Raw genomic sequence first — 26,806 nt, forward strand, 5'->3', positions numbered from 1 at the left:
AGAGAGAATAAGAAATAGGATGGAAATATATTATTTTCTATTTTATAGATGCATCAGCCTACTAAAAATTTGCATAGCAAAATTAATGCCTTTTACAGATGCACTTCAGTTTTAAGTAACAAGTAATAGCAAAACTAGAAAAACAACTGAATTAAGAAAATATGTTCAAAACATTTAGTGGGATGCTGGTCATGCAACTTTGTGCAAAGTAAGCAGTTATCTCCTGAGAGGGCAGAAATGGATAGCTGGAGTGAAAACCTCTTAAAATATTTCAACTAAATTAATCCATTTCTTTCAGTGCAGAAGTGTTAAGTGGCATTTGACTCAATCTAAACCTCATAAATCTATCAATGTGCAAACACTACAAATGAAAACATTATTTAGTCTCATCTATTTGTTTGCTTTTGTTGTGAGAAAGCTGTAATTTTAAAAGATTTAATTTGTAGTCTGTCTGATTGTGTAGCAGGCTATTGAATTTAAGTATCATTAACTTTGAATTTGCCCTGTGGAACTGGTGAATACAGTCATTTATAGACAATTAGCTGCTTGCTGCTGTCTTTCAAATGCTGATCACCATGAAATCTAACCCCCATACCAGGTCTGTGCAAGCAGTTCCTGCCCTCCTCCCACTGCTGCCTATTCTCCTGGACCTCAGATTTCATAGCCCCATTTCAGCAGTAAGTGAAAATTTGACATTGATGCCAAATTTACAATGATCTGGTGCCTGAATTACAACGATGCTGTGCAGTAAGTGCAAAGGGGCAGAAAGAATCCCAGTCACGTCTCAGACTCTCTGGAATTTAACAAGTATCCAGAGATTGTCTCTTCCCAATATATTTAGCAATAAAAACTTGCTGAACTATTATTAAACAGCCTTATTTTATTATATTATTCTATTCTCATGGAATCTTGTAGGTATGGATTTGTCAGTGTTGAAACCATCTAAACTTGATCTATTTAAAATCCCTTCTGTGTCTGTATCTGGTTTATCATCTGTGATATCTGAACAGCCAATGATGGTTTCTGCAGAACAGAAGCAGAACATGTCCTGCAATCTGCCTGTCTTCCAAGCAAGACTATTTAACAACATTGATGAAAAACAATTATATTCCACAAAATAATTATTACCATACTGAAATTTCTCACAATAGTCAAGGAGAAAGCACACTCTAATGAAAGCAATGCAGAAAAATAAAAAGGAGTTACACAGCATGGAAAAATAAATTGTTGATTGTTAGCAAGAAGTCTCAGTAGTAGTGTCTTTTCTGAACTCTCACCTTGAGTACTGTGATCAGTTTTGGCTGCTGCAGTATAAGAAAGTTGTTAAACTATTAGAGCATCCAAAGGTGGTGACCTGTGACAGGACCTGAGGGAATGGCCTGAAGTAGTGTCAGATTAAAATCAAAGATTTAAATCAGATACTAGAAAAAGGTTCTTCACCCAGAGGGTGGTTGGGCACAGGAACAGCTCCCCAGGGCAGTGGTCACAGCACCAGCCTGACAGTTCAAGAAGTGTTTGGACAATGCTCCCAGGTACATGGGGTGAGTCTTGGGGATGGTGCTCTGCAGGGACAGGAGTTGGACTCAGTGATCCTTGTGGGTCTCTTCTTCTCATATTCTGTGATTCTATGATTGGTTTTCAATAGTTTCTAAGCCCTTCACTATGTTTTAGGAGGCATACTATAAACTAAGCATCAGTAATAAAAATGGGAAAGAATCTCTGCTTCTTTTTCCTTTTCCTGCCTACCCTATCACCTTCCCTTAGATATTCAACAGCACAATGCTTTCTTATCTATTAGGAAATCACACACTAAAAGAATAGGCAAAACTCTAGTTCAGCCTCACCACTCAAAGTAATGAAGTCTACTAACATGGGCTCCATTCATATTCCCTCCACTAATACCTACTTGTCACTTGCTATGCTCTAGATCAGAGCTCTTCCATGGAAAGGAGAAATGGTCTGAAATTTTCATTCCCTACACTACTTAAAATTAGACAAGGGCCCCAGTCCTAAAGACTGGTTAGGTGTAGGGGATAATCCTGAATAATATCAATAATTTTTGGAAAATTACTCTTCTGCTACATAACTGAGGGTTTGCAGAAGCTCCTCCTAAGATCTTGCATACAAGATAGCCAGAGCCAACCTTACACACAAGGTTGTCAGTGCAGGCCTTGTGATGTACCCCCATCCACGACTTGCTGATGAAGAGGGCTGAAGTATACTGAACTAATGGGCTTTTCACTCTGAGTTTTTTTGTGAGTATGGTTTTTGGCTGGAATCATCTCCTTTCTGGGAATCTGACCCCATCATACAAATCAGCCATCAAAAGACAAAAGCTTCTACTCAGTGCCAGAATTGAGACATCAAACCAGCAATTTCACCACTAGCTTGCAACCACTATCCAATCACTACCTAACCACTAATATAAAGTCTAATTTTATAAAGTCTAACTTAAAAAAAAAAAATTCTCATTTCAGAATATGAGTGAAGATCATACTTCCAACAGAAAAAGAGTTGAATTCTTGTGTTGAAGAATGTTTTGAGAAAGACAAGGGCATAATTAATTTTTCCCATAAGTTTCACCAGTCTGAAGCTTTAGGACTTTCAGAATGGAGATCTTGCATTAATTCATCTACTAATTTTTACTAATTGCTTTTTGAGCCTATTTATATTTCTGGCATCCACAACATCCTGTAGCAATGAATATTACAGTTTTATTATGTGTCACATGAAAAGATACTTCCTTTTGCTCTGAACCAGCTGCCTGGTAATTTCATTGTGTTCCACCTTGTCTTTATGTTATGGGAAGCAATAAATAGATATTCCCTATTCACTCTCTCTATGCCTTTAACCATTTCTGTATGCTTCTCTCTAATTTCGTAATTTTTTTCTTTCATAACTCTCTCAAATTTCCCTATTTTTCCCTTAAATCTTTGTTTATTTAATTCCAAATCTCCAATTATACTTATTTTCTGATTTTACCATGTCTCTTTGGGTAGGATCACAGAACCTTGTTTCCATTTGATTCTTTACTGGTTTCATCATGGTTCTTGATATTCTATGTTTTGCTTTGATCATTTTTTAACATTGAAAATATGTTTTCAGAGAACTTTACATAAGATCTATTTCCAGGATCACCTTTCTCATGGTCATTTGAAGTCTAGTATTTATAAGTTAAAGTTTGTAACTTTATGGTTTGTTCTCCTTTACAATGGTAGGTATGGATTTGCTTTCATGAATGATGAATTGTATTTGCCCCTCTATCACATATATGGGAGCATATAAGACCATTCTGAAACTTGTCCTTGTCATTTCCAATGCTGATTCTTGTAATTTTGTTCCATTTGGAGATTTTTTTTCTCTCACATTTTATTTCTTAACCAGATAATTTAAGAATATGTTTAATATCACATGTCTAAACACAGATACCTGAGGGACTCTTCTGGCACTTTCCTTCTCTATGAAAAATCTGCCATTTCTTTCTAGTATTAGTTGATTGTTCTTTGACCAGTTACCATGAGAGGAATTTCCCTCTTCCTCTCTTGACACTGAACTTTTCCAAAAAAGCCTTTGTGATATAATCTTTTGAAAATCTTCCTGGAAAATCTAAATTTGTTGAGGAGATTAAATATTGATTAACTGAGATAATTATTGTTTATGATAATAGAAATAATTTATTGTTCTAGACTGGGGGTAGAATTCAGACATGCTTACACTTCTGAAAAGTCCTGAGTTGAAACCAGCCAGACTCTAATCTGTCTTGGAGAAAAGCTTAAGGAAGAAGCAGAAAGTTGGTTTTTTAGTATCTCTAAGCAATGTATTCAGCTGATTGCCTGTCCATGGCTCAGTGGGCTAAGCAATGCTGTAGGTGATCAACATGGGAGGATGAAAGATGGGAAATGTATTTTTGGAAATCATTATTCAGATAGGAAATGTCTAGAGTTTTAGAGTAACTACCAATTTTGAGGGCTTGGATAACCCTGTAACCAGAGATAAATGTCAGTATGTGCATCACTGCAACTGTCTTGATTATTAGCAGAAGTTTCCTAAGATTGATCAGCTTCATAGAAAGCTACCCTAAAAAAGGGCTCTTCAAGCTTATGGGAAGCTAGTCTGATTGACCTCTTCCCATTTTCTTGGGCACCAGATCCCCAGTTTCTGTATTTTATATTTTTGGCTTCACAACCTACTGTGTTTACCCAACAGAGATCCCTTTTTTCCTGCTGTAGGCCTCCCTTGATCTCTTTTATTGCTCTTTACCTTATGGGGTAGACATACTGGGACACATTGATAAAAGTGCCCATTTGGGATAACAGACAAGGAGAGATGACACAAACTGTGAATGTATATTTTCTGCACATAAACTGCAGGAAATAGGTACCAGGTGTGTCTTGTCTTCACTGTGCAAAACCAGCATGCTTGATTCACACCAGGAAAAAAATTTTGGAGACCTGTAAGTACTCACATATATTGTTCTCTCAGAAAAGCATCCAGAATTCCAGAAGTTTTTGCAGTGGAATATTTTCTAACCCAGTTACATTCATAAGCATCTCAGCAGTCAGTCTGCAATAGTTTGAATCTAAAACTAAGAAACTTTTGCCCTTGTACTTGTTACTGATATTTTTGGAGTATACAAACTGACTTTAGGGATACCTGTTTTCTTAAATATCATCTGACATCCATGACTGTGCTGGCCTGGACTCTCTAGAGCTATGCTTTTGACCTCCTTATATTTATTTCTGGGACCAGTAAATCCCAAGATTTAAACTACACTTGCCAAAAGTAACTATAATAGAGCCTAAGGTATTAAAGAGTCCAAAAGCCCTAATTTGCCTGGAATTTTCCTCCTGCTGTGAGAAGCAGTGCTGTAAGCTCCCTGCCCTTCAGTCAGGTACAGATGCTATGGATAGATGAGACCCACTTTGCCTGTGGATGATTTGTGAGAATAGGGCCAACACACATAGGAGCACAAGAAAAAAAGTAAGCAAAGGTCCCAACAAAAGTAGTCAGAATTTTTCCATTTCAGATTTAAGGGAATTTATAATTATTAAATATTTTATTCATATTCTTTATAATAATTGTTATCTTTTAAGTTATTGTAGGGCTGATGCTACACTATGTCTAAAAGATGTGCAAATCCCAGGAAAGGATAATTTCTGTCTGCTCTGCAGCAGTCTGCTTTCAGCACACTGTGGACAGTGGTATGAGGAACAAATTACTCTGCACATTCCTTTTCTGGAAATAAAGCATTTGGAGAATGAAGACCATTTCACTGGGCTGTGAAGACTGAAGACAATAGAGATCTTGATACCACAGAGTGATAATTAGATTGTGCACTGGAAGAAGAGTGACCTGAATTTTTAAGTTCTTCTGTGATGAATGTTGATACTGGAGTATCATAGGTAATATATGTAAAACATATATGTTTTAATAATGCTTTAATATATTATGTTTTCCTCTGGAAAAGAGTCAGTGCTTAGAGCTCTGGTTGCTCTCTTTTGTTTGCCCAAATAGTGTTTATGCCTACTTTGTCATATTCCCTCCTTCATTTGAGTTTTGTGGCCAAATCACAAAATGTTCTTCTGTATACAATGACAACTAGAGCAAGAACGATGGCAAGTACAATTTTTATCAAGTTAGTCCATTGTCTGGCCCTCAAGGTACAATCCAAAATTATTTGGGCTTAAATTTCCTCAAGTAGTGGGGAGTGCTGAGGTTGCACCTCCACCTTGCTAAAAGAAATGTGGCATCAAATTGATGTCAATGTATAAAATTTAAAGGATAGATTTGTGTCCTCAGTTTTCATTTGTTTTGAGTATAAGCCACACTGCCTATTTTTTTTTAAATGAGGCTTTAAAAACAAGCCATCCATGGGTAAATCTTAGCTTTTGATCTCTGGGGATAGATGAACTTAATTATGGTTTAAGAAGGGAATCAAATCTGAAAAAAAGAGACCAGACTGCCTTTTATTTTAAGAAAAAGTGGTTCCTTTTGGCTGACTTCAGAAAATTTCTTTTCAGCATACATTGGGGTTGGGGGTGATTTCATTTTCTCTTGTTCCACCTTTTTCTATAGGCTATTTACAAATTAAGGCTATCTAGCAGACCAGATATTTACTCCAGTGATCAGATACTTAGGCAGGATACTTATTTTATCTTCTGCAAATGCTAAAGGTTTGTGACTAATATAAATTTCTTCCCCCAGATTTGCAGATCTGTAGAATTTGAGAGTATCTCCATGATATCTGTGTTCCCAGTTCATCTCAGAAGAGCAGAGTATCTCCTGTAAAACTCACATTCCTTGGCTGCTTCTCTTCAGAAATAGCAGACCTGTATACATTTTCTATTATTGCAAGACACTGCCTTAGCCAGTCAGCAGTGGGGACATTGAGTAATGCCAGGTCAGATCCTAGAGCAATCAAGAAAATATTTTTGTTTTAAATGCAGTGCCAGGAATTCTTATTACTGGAATTTTTGGATGGAAAAGAAAAAAAACAATAATTGTGCAAGTTGAATTTTATACCTAGCAGAAACAGTGTTTCAGAAATATCACTGAAAATAAACATCCAAAGGCTGTTTCTGACAACCAGGTATGATTCTCAACTGAAGAATTAAACCAAAATGATGCAAGTTCATTTTGAGGCCTTTTGTTAACATACAATTTGACTTCCTTTGTCTTTTCCCCCATTCTCCTCCACAACTTACTGTATTTAATATACTGTATTTATTATAGTGCCTTGTGCTATGTTTAAAGAACTTCTGCTGAGGTAAAAAATGGCTTTCTATTTTATACTTGCACCACACCATCAGCATAGACCTTAACTGTAACATCTATTAAGGGATAGATAATAATAGTTTAGTACATGGCAAGATAAGAAATTACATCCAGTGTTAATAGATCTAGTGCTAAGATATAGAATAGTCATTTAGAAGGTTTTCAAGATAGATGAAATGTAATATCAGATAAAATTTTCTACTGTCAAACATGTAAGATGTTTTTGATAACACTGATACTGGTATAGCCCTGGAACTGATTTCTTTTTTACTTGTAGGAAAACTGCAATAATAAAAGACTTGTAATAAGTGTTGCTGCTGCTTCATGGTGAGACATGTTAGGGCCCTGAGAGCATGAATTGACTTTAATGGCTCCGATGAGCCTTCGCTGGCACGCTCACTCTTTCCCCCAGGGACCCCTGCCCTTTATTTCTGCTGAACCTGAGCTGTGGAGCAGGTGTTCCTGACTCCTGGATGGACCTCAGACCTCTCCTGTAGGGGGCTGGTGTCCTGGATGGAGCCTGATGCTCCTGGCTGAGCACCCTGGGTGCCCCCTGGGCCTGGTGCATCTCCTGCTGCGGCTGTTGAGGTCCCTGCTCCCACAGGGGTGTGTCCTACTCATGGGGTGCTCCCTGTGCTGGGGGCTCCCAGCTGACCTCTCTGCACTGGCTGTGCCTCTATGCATCGGACTACAGCTTTCAGGTCTCTTTCTAGCTGGAATTTGTAATTTCAAGGGGAAATTTTTGCCAGAATTAAAAAAAAAAAAAATAAAATAAAAAGCAATCCTGCAGAGATTATAGTCTTTTCATAGTTAAAAAGGAAAAAAAAAAAGAGTGGGCATGTTTCATTCACAGAATGCTTAAATGCCACTTTTTATTGACTAATTCTTTGCTTTGCATAATCTAATACTGTCATGTTGAGACATTAGATTAAAAAAAATAAATTTCCACCTGAAAGGAAAAAAAGTAATAAAAAAGTGTGATAAAATGAGTCAAGCAGTGCTCTGTGTATGCTGTGCAGGGATGTGGCTATGGCAGAAGCATTTATAAAAGCAGTTCAATATTCAGGTCTGGATGATGAGGAAAGCTGCTCTAAAGTGATCTCTTTGACCACCAGAAATAGTGGTGTTTCTTCAGCACTGTTCTTTTCTCTAATCTGTTTCTGCATCAGTAACTCTGGCTGCTTTGTTCTGCCATGAACCCTGGAGTGCACCGTGCCTGATGAGGTCATGTGTATGCAGGTGATTTAGAAAGCTATACCCCACCTTTGTACCACTATTTAGTTCCTGTCACAGCCCATGAATATGACCATATGTGGTCCCATTTGCTTTAATAAACCAAGAAAAAAATATTTAGAAAACTTTCAGATATGGGAGATGATTGTTTAGCAAAAACAAAAAAAAAAGTTTTCTTTATTGACCTCAGAAAGGTACTCAAAACACATTCCAATACAAATCTTTTGCCTGCAGAAAGTTGTGACTCTTTGGATGAGGAACTTAAATTATTTGAAAGGCATCAATCAGGCTGTGGGAAAGTGTCTCTTCTGGACCTGTGTCAGCTGAAGCCATTAATGGCCCCAGATGTGCTATTTAGGTCTCTATGACTTGGCTGCCAAAACACTTGTGCATTCAATTTCTAATCTACTTTCAGGCAAGACTGACAAAACAGTCCATGACAGAGGTGATACCAGTCCAAACACCTTTGCCTGAAGTCAAATGTGAATTGCTCACAGGTTTCACCAGCAGCCTCCTACAGACTGACTGACAGACAGGCGACCAGCCTGGGATTGACAATGTTTTCAACCATCTAACAAAAGATCACTATTGCCTGATTTGTTAAATTTGTAATGCTACCTTTTCACTGTCATGTACTTTTTGACCTAAACTACAATATGTATGCTTGAGATGTGGTGTAACATAGTGGAATACAAATGTAATTTCCTGTGATCCCTAGCAAATTAGGTGGTAATGAGTATTCAGATTCTCACTAAGAGCAGTTCTGAATTTACAGCTTAACAGATGTGTCAAGCAGAAAAATAGGCTACATCAAAGTAGAATATTAAACAATGCTTATCTTGCAATTTGATTTAAATAAATTTTAACTGCCAGTTTCTCATCCTCCAGATTTCTCAGTATCACATTTCTTGTGAAATGTATGAACCTGACTCCTAATTTAAGATGGCTAGGTGGGGAACAACTATTTTTACCTCCTTTTTCCTTATCTGTATATAAATACTTGATACGTATAAATACATATCAGATGCTTTTACACACAAAACTAGAATACTTACTTGTCTTTATTGTGTTCCTCATGTGTTTCTAAAGAATAAAATATCAGGATAAATATAAAATGAAGAATTGTTTCACCAATGACAATCTGATTTATCACCTGCAGAAGGATTTGGATAGACTGGGTTGATGTACCAAGATGAACAGGATGAGGTGCAATAAGACCAAGTACTGGGTCCAGCACTCGTGCCAAAACAACCCCAGATGGCACTACAGGCTGGGGACAAAGCATCTGGAAAGCTGCCCAGCAGAAAAGCCCTGGGGTGCTGGTCAACTGCAGCTGAACATGAGCCAGTGTGTGCCCAGGTGGCCAAAAAGGCCAATGGCATCCTGGCCTGTATCAGTAATAGAATGGCCAGCAGGTCCAGAGAAGAGACTGTCCCTCTGTTCTTGGCACCAGCACTGGTGAGGTCACACCTCAAGGGCTGTGTCCAGTCACTGGAAGAAAGACAGTGTGGGGTTGGAGCAAGTCCAGAGAAAAGCAAAGGAGCACAAGTCCTGTGAGAAGCAGCTGAGGGAGCTGGGTTGTTTATCCTGGAGGAGAGGAGGCTCAGGGGAGACCTTTCTGTTCTCTACAACTGCCTGAAAGAAGGTTATAGCCAGGTGAGGGTCAGCCTCTTCTCCCAGGCAGCCAGCAACAGCACAAGAGAAAAGGGACCCAAGTTCTGCCAGGGGAATTCAGGTTGGCCATCAGGAAGAATTTCTTCATTGAGGGTTGTGTTAGGTTACAATGTAAGATGTACCCAAAGGTAAGTATTCTATCACCATCTTCATAAGCTGTTAGAACCAGGTGGGGCATTGTTCCCTATCTCCTTCTTAACTCATCCCTGATAACTCTGGAAGATATTTTCTATTAATGGGCCAGCTGTTAAAACCAAGTGGAGCAGTGTTCTTTATCTCTTCCATGACCCATCCTCCCTCCAGGGAGATATCTTCTGTTAATGGGCCATTGAGTCTCACTGCACGGCTGATAAAATTACATCATCCCACTGGGAGATGTCCTGCCTAGGGGAAGGAGCCAAGCATTCCTACCTGGATATAATCCGAGACTTAGAACACCACAGCAGCCTTATCCACTGAATTCCCAGAGTACAAGAGCTTCATAACCACCGCTAGACCTTTAGAGGAAGATCAAATCCTTCTAGAGGATCACTGTTTCTACAGAACCACATCTGTCACTCCAGGAAGACTACAGCCACCATTTAATCAGACTGCTACCAACACTCTGACCAACAGGGTATCAGGTTTCTATATTATTGCATTTATTTTAATTGCATATACTCTGTCAGTGTTTCTATATTATTGCATTTATTTTAATTTTCCTATTAAATTGTATTTCTGACTTGGGATCTCCCACCGGTTTGCTTTCAAACTAGTACAAAGTTGACCACAAATGTTAAAACTGGCTGCCCAGGGAGGTGGACACCATCCCATGGGGTGTTCAAGAAATACCTGGACAAGGCACTTAGTGCTATGGTTGAGTTGAAAAGATGGTGTTTGCTCAAAGGTCATACTTGATGATCTTGGCCTTTTCCAACTTTATCAATTCTATAGTTTTAAGATTCAATGATTTCTTAAAAATTCTTCCTTAAAGTCAGATGGAACTCTTATCAGATGCCAGTCACCTTCCTGCCAAGGTCAGCAACCTACACAAATAAAGCCTCAAAAAATGAGCTACAAAATCCTAATCAATCAACAGAGGCGACACATTTTTTCTAAGTTTTTTTCCCTTGTGGTCTAATTGAGAATTGATTGGTGATTTAGGCTATTTTACAATGGACAGAAAAGACCTCTCTTGATTTGTTGCCACATCATACTGTTGCTAAATGTCTTGGATGGGAGGTTGTTACTTTGCCACTGTAGTGGACTCATCACTGAGGAGTCAAGCTCTGGCAATTTTTGTTATGTGAGCCAGAGTTGCTTTATGCCTCTGAAGAAAAGTTAGAGTTTTCCTGAGATCTAAAAACTGTTATCGGCAGGATGGACACTAGGCACAGCTTGGTTGCCTACCCTACACTTTTTTTAGAGAATGAAACTTTGTCATTGGCTCATTGCAGGCAGGAACATCACCTTGGAATTTCCCAGCCCTGAGTTGTAATTGAAGAAATCCTTGCCATTGTTCAGCAGCTAGGGAATTCGAGCACTTGCCCAAGAAATGCAAGACCTTGGCCATCATCTTTTTTCTGGGAGATGATGAACCCACATCTTCCTTGTCTCAGAGTTTGGGGAAACACCAGGCTGGCAGATAATCAACAGTGCAGATGAAGTTGGATCACTATGCCAAAAAGACTGCAAAAAATTAATGGACCCAGGAAGACAAAAACTCATGGAAAATGAGGAAGTGTGTATTCCCAATACTGTTTGTGTTTTTTATCTCATTGTAGAACTCAGATCAGGAACAGGGAAAGCACTGCTGCAGATGTGTGGGCCCTTGTGTTTGCCCTCCCACGCTGCTGCACTCTGTAAGGCACCAAATGTGGCCAAACTTGGTTTACACAAGGCCTGAGGGTCTTGTTTGTGTCCAGCAGCTGTAATATTGCTTGCAGGTGAGGGAATCTGAGCATGAGAAGTCACTTCTGGTCCGGGCACATTCAGGCACAAAATCCAGATTATAGGTGAGTGGGATCAGTTTTGGCCACCCTGACTCTAGAGTGCTTGAATTTGTCTGTGAACTGTTACGTTTCACAAACTATGTGACATAGTGCTGGGCTTCATTGAACCCCATGGGGAAAATGTTGCACAAACAGATGTTAATAATGTTTATTACAGATACTGGTCTATTAAATTGAAGGACGTTAAGTAGTGAAATAAATTATTAAGAAAAACAGAAAATCCCAAGCATTTTCTTGGGGAAAAATCTAATTTGTTCTCAGCCACAAGCTCAGTACAAATGAAATAGGATCCGTTTAACACAGTTTAAAATGTAAAAGCACTCATTTAATCACATTGAATGAACTGTAAGTTCCAACACTGTGTTCAAAAATAAATATTGCAGAGATGTATGAGAAATACACAAACTAGCTTTTCTCCAGTGGGAATATTCAGCACCTTTTTGTGTAAAGAAGCAGTTTTATCACCTCAGAAAATTCTTCTAAAGCTAGTCACAGTTGTACTGATGTTGTGTTTGTCCTCATTAGCAAGCTGAGGTGGTCCTCCTTAGCATTCAGAACCAACTCCAACACTTCTTGTGAATAGGTAATAATGAAGAGAAGATGGGAGAAAGAAGCTTTCCATGCTTTAAGAGATAGTTTAGATATGAAGAGATTAATAGCTGTCACTGAGGAATCTGAGCCAAGAATCAGTCTTCAAAGCCTTCCCAGGTGATAACAGCGCAAAGAAGTCAAAACCAGATTACAATAAAAATGAAACAATATTGGAATCCACAATTATTTATTTATTTATTATTTTAGATTTGGGTTTTTTTGTTTGTCAGAAATAAATGAGCTTTGTGCAACTGCATGTGCTGAAGTAATTCTCCCTATATGGTGAATTTTTTTAATCCTCCCTAATAACTGGAAAGTTCTGTCTGATTTCTACTACTCTTACAAAGTGGTAAACATTTCAAAAATAATTAAGCTCCAAGATTTATGCAAATAAATTAACAGTTAGAGGAGACAAAATCTGTTAATTAAAGTCTGCAACAGGGATGTATACTCTATTAGAATGTGCATGAAAAGGAAGCCTGAAGCCTGGAATGAAAAACTTCGTTTGGGCAGCACAGTTTGTAAAAAGCAGTGTTTCCTGTGCCTTGTCTGGCCAAAGTCAAACAAGTTCAAGGCACAGATTTATAAGAAAAAGAGGCTTTTTCAGCTTCAATGTTCAGGAATATAATTTTTTTATGTAGTAAATAATTTATTCCTGATGTGACTCTGCTTTTGACTGGGTTGGGGAGAAGAAATTCAGTACCCCTATGAGAAAGGCCAAGGCATTTCTGAGCCAGTCTAAAGCAGAAAGTCTGGGCAGTCATGTGAAAATAAATTTATCATGCGATTTATAGTCCAGCAACTAAATCAAATAGCTTTTGATAATATGCATCCATTATAGCTTGTCTTGTTCCAGTCTCTCTTTGGGTTGTTTTTAGATGGCTGTTGTCTTAACATAAAATATATGAATCCTAATTATTTAGTCTAAAACTTTTCGCTCTCCACGATGCATCATTTACAATGAAAGGCTCATTGCTCAGGCTTCAACTTCTTAGCAACTCTGATTGAGGAAAAGCCTTTTCCTGATTGCTAAATCAGAATCTCTGCTAGCTGTGAAAGTATGTGTGAGAGTGCAAGGACATTGCATAGGTGTGCATATAAATTTAGCCTTCATGAAGAAAAATCTATTAAATTATGGGGCTACTTACAAGTGCTTTTGTCCAAGGACATCGTTCAGTGAAGGTGAACCACGTGATTGATCAAAGTGTAGTTTATGACTGTGTCAGTATTGCAAATATGCAACTGAATCTGGAATTTTTTTTTCTACTTTTCTCTGTTTTTCCTACCATGCACAGTAAATCAAATTTTCTCAATGTTTCCAGCAATCAAATAGTATCCTCAGTAGCTACCATTTAAGCTTGAGAATTTTTGCAGTGGGATTTCCTAAAAGGCTTCATAGAAAAAAAGGTTCATTGTTTGAAGCCAAATTCAACTTTTTTGTTAAGACTGATCAAAATAGTTTATACAGATTTTCATAAGCTTTTTACTCACAGTGTGTATTATTTGGCTTAGTGATCACAGCTGAAAAGCATGATTTTAATAAAGAAGTTGAATAAGCAGATTTAAGCAAGTCACGGGGCCTGCCTCATTCCAATAGTAAACAAGGTAAACTACTTTAATAAAGGCAAGATAGGTAATATATATAGCAAGTGTTATCATTGTTTGGTTTGCTTATTCCTTTACAGCAATATTTTAAATAGCCAGCATATCACAGATAAGAAAGATTATTGTTTATTAAGCAGCTGATCTCCTTGATATGTTTTTTACAATTTCTTCTGATGAAGTAAGACAAGCTGTTGCTGTAAACTCTAATTCTAATCCACATCCTTCAAACACCCAGGAATCAATAATTTGTAGACAAGACCCTATCAGGAATGACTGAGCTGATCACTTTGAGTACACCACTTGTGCAAGGACAAATCCATGCTCCTGTAAATGCCTATGCTAACTGCAGATTGATTTTATTGACTCAAGTATTTAGCATGAGGGGAAAGAAGTGGCAGGAGAGAGACTGGTAATACCAGTATCGCGGGTGATGTGTGCAATGAGGCACATAAGCACAGGGTTGAACGGGTTCCCAGGCTTGGAGCTGAGAGGGAATTTTGCTAAGGGTGTAGTGGCCACAGACTGAAAAGGATTTTGGAGGTTTTCTGGCTTTGCTTGAAATTGTGCACATGTATTTACACAATCACATCCCTGCAAGAGCTGAAAGGAAGGTGTTTGGTGACCTTGGCTGCTCTTTGTCCTGCTGCTGTGGCTGCCAGGATGCTGCTCTTTCTGAGCCGCCTTTGCTGACTGGAAACCAACACGTGAAAGACGGGAGAGCATTAGTTGTGGGCACATGATTCCTGGCAACTTTGATATTAATCAGCCAGAATCATACCTTCCAACCAAACACCAATGCCAGACTGCTGGGGAAGGGTCAGTCTCACTGGGTAATTTCTATGTAAAGGAATTCTATTACTTTTCTTGTAGCATTTAAGCTTCAGGGTATTTCTCTAATGAAGGATTTAAAAACATGTGACTCTTGGCCAGAGATCTGGTTCTGTCACTAATGCTGCAGCTCACAATGTTTGAAAGTGAGTGACCATGCCCCATCACTGGAAGTGTTCAAAGCCAGGCTAGATGGAGCTTTGAGTAACCTGGTCCAGTGGAAGTTGTCCATGCCCATGGCAGGGGACATGGAACTACATGGCCCTTAGGGTCTCTTCTTATCCAAACTATTCTGTGATTCCATGACTTTATGACCTAGAGTTCTCAGAGTCTTCAGGTGGTGCCCACACCAGGTCCCAGTAAAGTAAGTTCTATTAAATTGAATCTCGTCATTACAAAAACATTTATGCAGAGACAGTGTTGCATTGTAACACATTAATTATTATTTATTTTTTTAAAGTGTTTTTCCAGATGAATGACTAATCTTAGAAGCCCGCGGGCCGCCGGGGATGCAGGTATCCATGGTTACCTTCGTTGCCTAGCGACACCTCCTTACGCTGCTGAGCTAGCCCTGCTCTGCCGCTGCCGCTCCCTCGCTCGGTGCAGCCCCATCCAGCTGCCAGCCCGGGCCAGCTCCCCTGACATAGGAGAAGTTGCTCTGCACTCCAGGTTAGAATTAGAGTTGGTGGTTTTATATGAAAAAAAGAAAGAGGGAGGGGACCGATGAAAGACTCAGGTCTCTCTAACAGCAATAAAAATCCAGTTGTGGCTCCAGGCAGGATCTGAGTCACTGTGTTGATGTAAATCCTCAGTTGTGCTGTAAGACACAACTTTGCACAAAAGTTCATTTAGGGCAGGATTTAAGGGTATTGATTCATTTTTCAGCCAGACATAGACCAAGTACTAATAAACTAGGGTTTGGCTCCTTTACTGGGTGAAATGAAGCATAGCTTCATTAATAAAAAAAATTATATTTATGTCATTTCAGAAACAGAACATGAATTTATCTTATAAATGAGATTCAAAAATACACTTATGAAAAGGCTATGAGTCAGATTTTCCTAATTATGTCAATTTAAATTGAGTTAATTGCAAATTTTGAACAATGAATTTTACTGGACCTAGTTATGAAGGTCTTCTCAAATGCTGCTGGTTTATGCATGCCATGACTCACCAGCATCCAGTCATGGTATACAGAGGTCTGCCGTTGATGTCACAGCCTTGGGCTCTGCTTTTCAGAGCATTTTTTCAGAACAATGACTTGCAAGTACTTTTCACCTGAGTACTCAGGATGGTATTTGTGGTCTAGCTGAATTGCTTACACAAACAAGAGAACAAATTGCTTATGTAAGTCAGATACTTCTGGTGCAGTCTTGTCTGTAAATAGGGATGCCCTTGTCTTCCTCCTCAGCCTCCCCTGCTGCAACACTCAACAGCCTTGCTGTTGAAACTTACCAATGAATATCTTTTCTGAGCTTACAGTCCCGAGTTTGCCCTTCCAAGCAGTGTTCTGCTGAACAAGAGCTCCTTTAGGAGGTTGCTGCCTGGACTATTGATCTGTTTTTGGCCTCTGGTACATTCAGGGGTGCAGTCTAATGAATGTGCTTTTGCAGTAAATCCTTGAAAACACTATTGTTTTCTGATTAATTCTTGCTCATGACTTCCTTGAGGTTAGTGCCATGGGAGGTGTCTCTTACTCTAAATCTTCCAGAGTAATAAACTCAGTCATCTGTAGTGCTAGATGATTAACCTTGTCCCTGGTTTGGGCTGGATCAGCTCAGACTCCTCCCAGCAGTTCTTGGGCACTACTTGGGAGTTAGTACAGAATGGACACTATTCCCTCCAGGCAGTTTGAAAGCAATCTACAGTGCTTTGGAGACAAAAAGTGGTCACCAGTGCTGACATTCTGGATATTTTGGTCTAGCCAGTTTCAGTATAAAAAATTCTGGGCATGTTTAATCTTCTGTAAAGTAGTGCAGGGCTTTAGCTGGTTTATTACTGTTTACTTGCCACCTCTTGAGCAGGTTCAGCCTGATCACATTCACAGAGATATAAACAAGTACAGGATTCTCATTGTGCTACATTTACTGAGATCCACTCAGAAAAACAGAAACCTGCAAGAAACCCATTTAGAGTGCAGATGGTAGTGATTAGGAGGCAGGTGTTTTTCCACCAATGTCTGTCATGGGGAATAAGAAAGTTTCAGCATGTTTTCCCATTTTTATGGTGATTCTAGGCTAGAAGGTACCACATGGATTCACAGAATGATGTTCATCTGTGTTTATCTGACAATTCTTGTGTTGTAATTAGATTGTTAGCAGTAGGGGGCTTGTGAAGCACATAGCAATTAGGGCTATAATTGAAGACTCCTAATAAGATCTATGGTTTATTGGGTAAGGATAGAAATAGCCTTAGCAAAGCAAGGGACTGATGTTGCCAAGTATGATGCTGGTGTCCTTGTACAGTTAGAAAAGAAGGGACTTTTTTCTCACTTGGAATGTCCTCCAGAATCTTTGTAGTAAGCGCATTTCTCCTTTATTTCTATGCCTTTTTTAGAGTGAATTGAAATTTTTATTTGTATTCTTTTTATTTTGCATTCTAATTACAACTCAGGACTAAGATCAAATTACATCCTTCCTTTCTTTTAATCTGTATATCCTATCTCTTATACTTATCATTAAAGTTGAATCTTTCCTTATAAAGAAAGCTACAACTTCCTCTTTTGTCTTCTTCCTTGTATAACACTTCTCAGCTGAACATAATTTGTTCTTCTGTGTTAATTTAGGCTAATAATTCCCCTTGCCTCATTTGCAGCCCATACAGTGATGTAACTTCCCCCTGTTTTGTTCCCAGATAAGTATTGCTGCAGTTCTTTAATAAAATGATGTAGGACTCTGTTTACAAAAGAGTGCTTCTGTGGGATCTTACTGCTTTCACAGGAAGCTTAACAGCTTGCAGAACAGTAAGTGGCAAATGTTTAATGCAACATTATGCCAACTTGAGGACAAACTGTTCCTCTCAGGAATGTTTTCAGGCTTAAATGAGAGGAAAATCCCCCTTGCAGAATGTGAATTCTTGGAGGCGGCGGGGAGTGACTGCCACTTCTTTGCCTTGCCAGCAGCTCTAATTCCCAAGCACCTTCCAAGGCATTTTTAGATCAGCTGTAGTGTATGCCCAGCAGCGAGTAGTGATAAAGCTGTGACTGGCTTTTCTGAGGAGCAAAGATTCCTCTTTCATGAAGGAGGCAATAAGTTTTCCAGTCTGTATCAGACAGAAAACATTGGGTTTTGCCCACAGATGCTGGAAAGGTACCAAGGGGGGAGACATGAACCCATGGCAAAGTTATTAATATGAGTAAGTAAAGACTGACAGGGTATTTGCAAAAACTGTGAGACAGAACAATTCCAAATTGAACAGCGATGAGTCAAGCTGAAATATGTGGAAATTCAGGCTTGGATGCGAGTCATCCATTAAGAAGATTAGTGGATATTACTGAACTAACAGTAGTTTGACTAAAGAGAGAAAGGAGCCCTCTACAACCTCCTGCAAGGTGGTTGTAGTCTGGTAGGGGTTGGTGTCTGTCTGTCCAGGCAGCAACTAACAGAATGAGAGGACACAGTCTTAAGCTGCACCAAGGGAAATATAGGCTGGATATTAGGAAAATGTTTTTTTAACAAAAAAGAGCTAAAGTACTGGAATAATCTCTCCTGAGAAGTGGTGGAGTCACCATCCCTGGATGTGTTTAAAAAAAGACTGGTGCCATGATTTAATTGAATTTTTAGGGCATGGGTTGGACTCGATAATCTTGAAGGTCTCTTCCAACTTAGTGATCAAGTGGGTGCCTGGGCTGATGGATTTCTGATGGGTGGCATGCTGAAATCCGAAGCCATAGACAATACAAATGTGTTGTATGCTTTCTACTTTATAGCCAGTCTTCAGGGGAAGGCACAACTTTGGGTGCTCTAAAGATGACAGGGTGCTCAACTGATGCTGTGAATTCACCATAGGTAAAGTATATCAATTTGCAACTCATATCTTTTAAAGGCCCAAATGTGCCTGAAGACTTTGTGGAGTGTGAGTGAATTTCAGACCAGGATGTCCCACTCCTCCACCTCAGAAATATGGTCTAATAAGGGGAAAGAGAGGAATAGAATTAAAACCTCATCAGATGAAATCTGTGTTCTTATAAAAAAACCACCATTCTTCATTATAGGAAAGGTTGTTTCCAGTAAATCATGGAAGTTGTTATTTGTCCAGGAAGCTTCCTAGGAGATAAAGGAGAATAGCAGCTTCTAGATCACAAGGTTCCTGAAGATATAGTTAGAATTCATTATGGAGCAAACCTTTATGTTCATGATAAAGGGAATTGTCATGTTTCAGTGTTTTTCATGAAAAATAATTTTTCAATTGACCTTCCAGATTTTGCAGAACTTGTGTTTGTAATGAAAAGCTGTTCAAACAAAATTCTTCCTTCGTCTGTGTGCATAGGCTTCAGCTATGTCTGATCAAGGGGGAAGGAGCATTTCCTGTGAGGACCCACAGCCAAGGCTGGGGTGCTGCTGGTGTGGAGAGGGACCACATTCTGGACCAGGTGCCCAGGTTGCCTTCAGGTGGAGTTGAGGTGTTCCCAGGTTCCATCTGGCTAAAGATTTAGATAGGGCCAGCATGTGCTTTCAGACCTGCTCACTGGAACGTGTCCCACAGCTTAATCAGCTGGAAAGCACCACTTGGTGACTTGGCCATGACCTGCAAACTCGGTGGGCAAATTACCTTTGCAAACCACCAGCAGCAGCAAAGTTTCTAAAGAAGGTACATTGACCAGAGATAGGCCAAGAAGACTAATTTACATAGCAATAAAACATGTAAAACCAGACATTTCAGTGCTCCAAATTTTTTACCTTCTCATAGAACTAAATATAATTGGGGGTGAGGGAGGGGAGGGGTGTTTCCATAAGAAATAATTATTTTTATGTACTAATTTTTTGTTCTGTCTTCAAAACTGACAGGCAAAATTGTTAGGCAGGTGAATTTCAGAGGGCCAAATAAGAAGTTGTAGATTTTTTCAAAAATGATTTTAGTTAATTCAGTTTTTCAAGCACACAGAAGCAAAGTGCTTCTATGAATTCCTGTGGAGAAGGAAGAACTAACTAGAAAATCCTCTTTGATATCCATGAAACTGGGTTTGGGGGCATGGAGTTCTGCAAGGTTTTGAGGAATTTTTTGAGAAGTCTAAAATATACTTTAAATCATGTGGAAATTCTTTACATGGAAATCATGCTTTAGTAGAAAAAAGGGAAAGAGCATGAATGATGAAATGCTTTCTCTGTAGGTAAGAGGATGTACTGATCAATGTAAAGAAAGCACTAATTTGTGATACATGGTACATTTTTCATGGGGATTTCAAGCAGAAATAACTGGGACTTTTTAAAGGTGATTAAGTTATGCCAGTATGGAGGAATAGGAAAACATCATAATAAGGATACATGATGTGGTCTGTACTTCCCCTTACATCACTGACAGCAGTCAGTCTGTATTTATAAAAAGTAGACTGTAATGGAAAATTTAAAAACTGGATTCAAGGCCTTGATTACGAGAAAATGAAGATTAAAGGAGTAGTGGTTTTGATTGCAGTGCTAGGCCTCTGTAAATTAATAACTGTCTGAAGCTTCATTAGGCACAAAAATGATGGAAGCATTTTTGTTTAGTTGTTTTGCTCACTAAAAGCTAACAATATGATTTATTCTGATAGATAACTATTTTCTAAAAATTCTTTGTTTATGGCAATTTTGCAATGGCTGCAACAACTTGTGCAACAAAATGAGGACAAGTATGTTAGTAAAATAATTTTTTTTCCTTTGGTATCTTCTGCAAATAGGATCCCATTCCTGAACTCTGGATTCACATAGACATGACATTAAAACTCCAAAGCAGGACTGCAGGAAGCAGCAATTGTCTGAAGGCAGCAAAGGTCAGTAAGTTTTGTGCTCTGCTGGTTTTTCCTCAGTCTATTAGAAAGAGTTGAAGTTCACTTCCTGGCACAGTTATTTCTCATGTAAAATTATTATAAGCATGTGTGTTACAATAATATTTTCCATGAAATTCTACTGCAATATCACATATACCTTTATGATGCTCCTGGAAAAAGAAATAATTTGTGGTATAGTATTATGATAAGTAGATGTTTTATTGCTCTTCAAACATAAAAACAATTGCATTAATGTAAAATAACTGGTGGCATTTTGATTAATTCTCAAATAATAAAAAACCTGCTTCCATGCATATGTTTATTTTCATAATAATAAAAATGAGAGCCATAATAAAAAGAAAAGATACTTGTAAATACACTATAAATAGAGAATGTTTTTCTGAAGAAATGCTTCCACAAAGCAACAGAGATTGTCTGGAAGAGTCATAGTCAGTGCGCAGTAGTGGATTTGATAAAGATGAGCAAATCAGTTATTAATTGCCATTTCTTGAGCAGATTAGTTAAGGGTGTCTCTTGTGAGCAGTAGGTTCCCTGTCCTATAAACTGATACAGCAATCAGATAGCATAGACAATCTATATCAAACCACTTCTGATGAAATGTCTGATTTTAGTGGAGAAAAAGCTGTTTCAGTAGCTTTTGGAAAGGAAGACTGCCATAAGAAACTACAGTATTGCCTTTCAAATTTTGCTATCACAGCTGCTTATTAGCTCCAGGCACAGGATATCTGGTACAAGCCATAACACAATCTCAGGGCTGTACATTGAAAAATCTGATTTCCTAAATATTTGTAAAAGAGCTTCATACAAAAGCCCATTACACAAAAGTTTGTAACATAATAACACTTCGTAAGTCTCAAATATTTCCCATGTTTTGTATGGTAGCATTGAATCTCCTTAATTGATTAAATACCTTCACAGGCTAATGACATCCAAGAAAGCTTTGTTTTTCAACACAGTCCTGGAGTATTTGGTTTCTTTTATGTTCTCACTTTAGGCTTAGTTATGAGACTGAAAAGAGGCTAAAATGAAGAGCTTCTCTCTGAATGCATCCAAACACACACTGCAGCAAACCCAGAAGCACAGGCTGAAGGTCTGGACACACAAAAATAGATGTAGCTGTGACAGCTGAATCACAGAGTTCTATGAAATGCAAACATGAGGTCTGGATTGTATCATCCATAGAATAGAGCAGAATGATTCCTCAGGACAATGCAAAAAAGAGTACAGGTTTTTTGATCAGTGATCAGTGATGTGTTGGAAAAGATGCTTTTAAGTAAGCATTAAACATAAACAGCAAATATCAGATTTTCTTCCTTTGCCAAGAAAAAAAGAAAAAAAACGTATTTCCAATACTTGGAGACATGGACTGGCAGGGGCAGAAATGTAGTATTCTTCAGGGAGGTCATTCCACCTCTAAAATGTTCATTTTAACTGTAAAGAAAGGAGCTAATACAGACTAAGTAAGCAAAACTACAGTTTCTTCTCTTAAAATTCATATGGAAGTTAGAGTACACTGAGAAGAGAATGTTTCATTTTTTCTCTGCTGTCTTGCCATTGCCTGGTAACATTTGCACATAATGAAGGCTGACACTTGGAAGCAGAATTAGTAGGAGGATTGATTTTGTTCCCTTGAGGAATATATTGGCTTTACAGTGAAATACTGAATGCTTCAGGTATGAGCTCGACCTCATCAATTTTCAACCTCAAACTTTTAAGTTTAAAAGTATGGGGATTTTATGTTGAATGTTACTTTTATGTCTTGTGAGAAGTGCAGCTCAGTTGCTTGTATCACATTTCTTTTTTTACAGTTTTCAGTGCAAATGAAACATTCCACATGAAAAATTTTCATATTTAATTGTTTAAAAATAGAAACAGCTTTTGTCTGGAAACAGACCAACCAACATATTGAAACATTTATCGTGTCATTGGGTATTGTTCAAGCCTGGGATGCCCAAAAAGCAAAAAGTGCCTCTGCTAGCCACCAGCAAAGCTGTGGTAAAAGGCACTCAAAATTCACCTAACTTTGATGTTATCTGTTCATAAAAACTCACATGTAATAAAAACCAAACTTGCAAAAAATATAGCTGAGGATGAAAGATCATGCTTCACAGAAGCCAGGGAGCACCACAATCAAAGTTGCCCCTGAGACCTTCATCTAACTACCATGGGAATTAATTTTCTGCATTAAATCTTTAAGGCAAAAAAATAAGGAGAAGAATAGGCTATGATTATTTAATTAAAGATTGTACAGAAATACAATTGCACAAGGAACAGAATAAAGGTTGACAGGAAATAATTTATCTGATGTTTCCTATCATCCAGTGTCAGACCTCTGCTCTTCAGCCTACATTCCCCAGTGGATGGTCACACACCAGCTGCAGTGCCATGGTTATATGGCTGAAATAGTAAACTACAGCAAAAGAACTTCCAACCTAAGTGATATTACATTCACATTTTAGTTTCGTAATTAGTTACTTTGTTGATTTGAAAAGGTGACTGAAATCTTTTGTTACATGACAACTTAAGAATCTCAGTCGGATTAGAACCCTCTTGTTTATATGGTCACTGGAATCAAAGCCTGATGTGGGTGACCTTTGGTCAATAAGGGTCTGTTATTTTTTGTGGTAATATTAGTCCAGGTGCTAATGCTTAAATGCTCTGATGAAGGAGAAAGAGTAAAAGTGTGGTTCCTCTCTGGAATAAATTTGTGCTCTGTGTGGCACTTCTTGATTGAGGATGTATAGCTTTGGCCACCTTCCAAAGCATGGGTGGATAGATTTGGTTTTTTCAGCACATGTTTTTAATTTCAACTCCTAATGGAGCTGGGAGGTTCTTGAGCCTGCTGCATGGTTGTGCAAGGAAGGTTGGTGCTGCTCTGGCTGTTGTTTGGGTGCAGTGGGATCTGCTTCTGATTCCTAGGCATGTAAAGTGCCATGGCCTGTAGGATATGGCTCAGCTCCCTTTCTCCACCATTCACTGATGACCTACATTAACATATTTGCATGTTAGTTGTTTTAGTGTTGCCAAATATCATAGATTTGGTGGAAAGATGCTGTCATAAGAACTTCTAAGAAGATATGCCATTCTGTTCTGTAAGAGTTGTGTAGCCACAATCAGCAGCGGTATCTCAGTGATGAAGCAATCACAGAGAGATAACTGAAAAAAAAACTAAGAAAAAGAACACCTTGGAACTACAGCTTTTTCTCTAAGCTCTTTCAAAGTTGCTCTGGTGTGGTCATACAAATGACTCCTCAGCTCTCCATATGGACAGTGAGTCATTCTAATGTCGAATGCCCAAAGCCTGAGGAAATTGCAGGTTTGTCGTTGCTGAGTCATAGCTGCATGTACATCTTGTTAGCTTCAGCTGGCATACAGGAAAGACTGATATGTACCACTTACTTCTCAAATCTTTTCTTGTCTCTCAGGCTGTTGGGAGGATTGTGGTCTACTTTGGAGATGTCCTAGAGAATAATGTTAGGAGTGACCTCAGATAAATCTTATTTCCTGGTTGCTTCTTGAGCTACTAATTAAAATGGAATGCTAAGTGGAGCATAATGAACATAATATAGAATGGGTCATTAATGACCTCTTACACTTACCACTTACACTACTCTGGCATTTCTACCAAAAGATCATTTTCCCTGCTGCAATAGCAGAAAGAGATGCAGCAGGGTGCGAGCTCTGTCTGCATTGCACATGGTGTGAGCAGCACCACTCCCTATGAGCCCCTGAAGACACCACTGAAAACACCCTTCATTCCCATTATACAATACTGATTTTAATTGTTTGTACCTTTCTGAAGTACCAAGTTTAAGCCAAAATGTTTCATATCTTTCCCGTGCCTCTGGCTGAATTCCAGAATATTTCAGTCAAATAATTCAGCTCCTCCAATTGGTGAGCCTAAGAAAAAGGTGCCACTTTGTTCATGTTAATACTTTGAGGTCTATTCTGTAAAGGTCTCCAGCACTACTCTGCAGGTATTTTAAATTTTGCAGAGAGATAGCTCTCATGTCAGAAATAAGCCTTCCTGGAGTGCCTACACGATAGGTTAGCAAAAGCTCTGTATGTTCTCAGTTTTCTGAATCCGGATGAACCTGGCCAAACAGAAAAGACATGTTAGGTCTGGCCTGATAAGGCAACGAGGAAAATCAGTCAGAAATTACATCTACACAATGTCTTTATTTAACAAGCTATGCCAATTTTGTTTAGCTTTTACAAAAAGCTTACAGAGATTTAAAATGCACTTAGTGACGACCTTTGGACTATGACACAGAGGGGCCAGTCTCTCACTGCTCTTATCAGAGCATCAGGAAATGATCTGGCAACCAAAATCTTTAAAAGAGCCATGGCAGAACTCATAGGAGCCACACATAGGAGCCTTTTATGTGCTACACTGTCTCCTCCTCACCCACACTGGACTGTTGGATTAAATGTAAATCAGTGCATAAATACTGCCAAGAACAGCTCTTGAATCCTCAGGTTGATTGGAACTTCTTCATTCATGGTCTTATGTCTAATAGCTTCTACCTTCCAAAATGGGTTTGACATATTTAAACCACTTGTTAGAAATGATCCCTGGCCTGTTCTGAGCCCTGAATGCCACCTGGCACATGAGCATGTACAGAACACAGTCCATTATGGACAAGGAAGGATGATGGACCACGAGTGCACTACTAGAGGGCCTCCCAAACTGATTTGGGTGTGCCTTCAATCCATTCATCTGTCATGCTCACGGAAGTTTCCATACCATTGTTGGAACGCCTGTTACGGTTTAAATAATCCTTATTTAAAAGACTGAAAATAGTAATGACAATATATAAATCTATTTGTATAGCCTTGACCTAGCAGTCTTTCAGTGGTTAGGGTAAAAACACTAAATGTGTGTATTAGCAGGTGTCAGAGGCAGCACACAACTTTGCTTTGTCCAGTTCCTTCCTCCAGTAGGTAATGAGTATTTCATTCAGGCTCAGCCTTTAGGATGTTTGCTTGAAGCACTAGGACAAATGATAAATGACATTTGTGAAGCCCACTTCTATTACCTGGCTCAAGTAAATGTGTAAAATTACAGCAAGAAGGAACACTCACCATATTCTGTACTGCAGTATGTGCTGCTGCATGTAATGGCTGCTTTTAGCTGACATGGCTGGTTTTTATAGCCAAGCCTCTTTTTTACAGCTGCAGATACAGTCCCAGTAACATAACCTATGGAACAAGCCTCTGGTTCTTTCCTCTGCCTCCTAGGTATGGACTGCATTATTACCCCAATAAGTGTGTAAGAAATACACTTATTGTGGGAGTAAATCTGTTTTCTAGGACTACCATGCTCTATTGGAAACATATCCAGATTACCTGTAACTTGTATAATTGCATTAGTCAGCTATGCACTACCATTGTCCATTTGACCTATTATCTCTCCTCTGTAAACAATCTTACAAACAGTAGGAACTTAGAAAAGAACTTCTGAAAGTAGTCTTGAGAAAGATTTTGCTGCACATCTTTGAAAGCACCTTAACAGTAACACCTATATATTTTTTAGAGCAATAGAAAATGCATACTCAATTACTTTGCAATATTTTCTAACTTTTGTCACTGTTATTTGAGACAAGTTCTTGGTTTTGTTTTTAATAAATGGATCAGTCATCCTTAATTCATCTCTGAGGAAGCAATACATGCAAGAAAACAGAGTGTGTGCATCCTGTAATCAATCCAGGCTTACATACATACTGTACTATACATAGATTTAATAATAATAAAATATGATAATTATACATATACAGTAATATATGAAAGATTTAATAATAATGTGGTGGCTAGGTATCTAGGACATTCTGTAATTTAGCATTCATTTTACCTTAATCATCTACCCAAAGTCATAACTTTAAATTGTCATTGCTTTTTTGAATTGACATAACCAGGGTGGAGGGATATTCATCACAGGCTGTTTGGGTCACCTGTCTCTGTGAACCTCAGTAAATGGCACGAGTTTGCACTGGGGTGGAATTTGGTATCAGAGGACCATCAGCAATAAGAGCAGTGAGGTATGTGGATGAACATTTCAAATAGCATCTATTTGCCTTTATGAATTTGATTCTAGCTACTCAGGCCATGACAAAGAGATTAGTTA

At 38.6% G+C, this 26,806-nt stretch overlaps 1 protein-coding gene across 2 annotated transcripts in view; it reads left to right on the forward strand.

The window, feature by feature from the left end:
• The first annotated feature begins 563 nt into the window (after window positions 1-563).
• LGSN (lengsin, lens protein with glutamine synthetase domain) overlaps window positions 564-26,806 on the forward strand; it is a 56,020-nt gene continuing 29,777 nt past the window's right edge. Inside the window, exon 1 of one of the 2 annotated variants that reach the window (XM_030236317.2) lies at window positions 564-677. In XM_030236317.2, coding sequence (XP_030092177.1) covers window positions 564-677 — 114 coding nt within the window. Of the gene's footprint in view, window positions 678-26,635; window positions 26,721-26,806 lie in introns of those variants that run through there. The other variant, XM_009094398.4, reaches the window with a different exon arrangement.

The sequence above is a fragment of the Serinus canaria genome, chromosome 3, assembly GCF_022539315.1.
Source record: "Serinus canaria isolate serCan28SL12 chromosome 3, serCan2020, whole genome shotgun sequence".
Lineage (NCBI taxonomy): Eukaryota > Metazoa > Chordata > Aves > Passeriformes > Fringillidae > Serinus > Serinus canaria.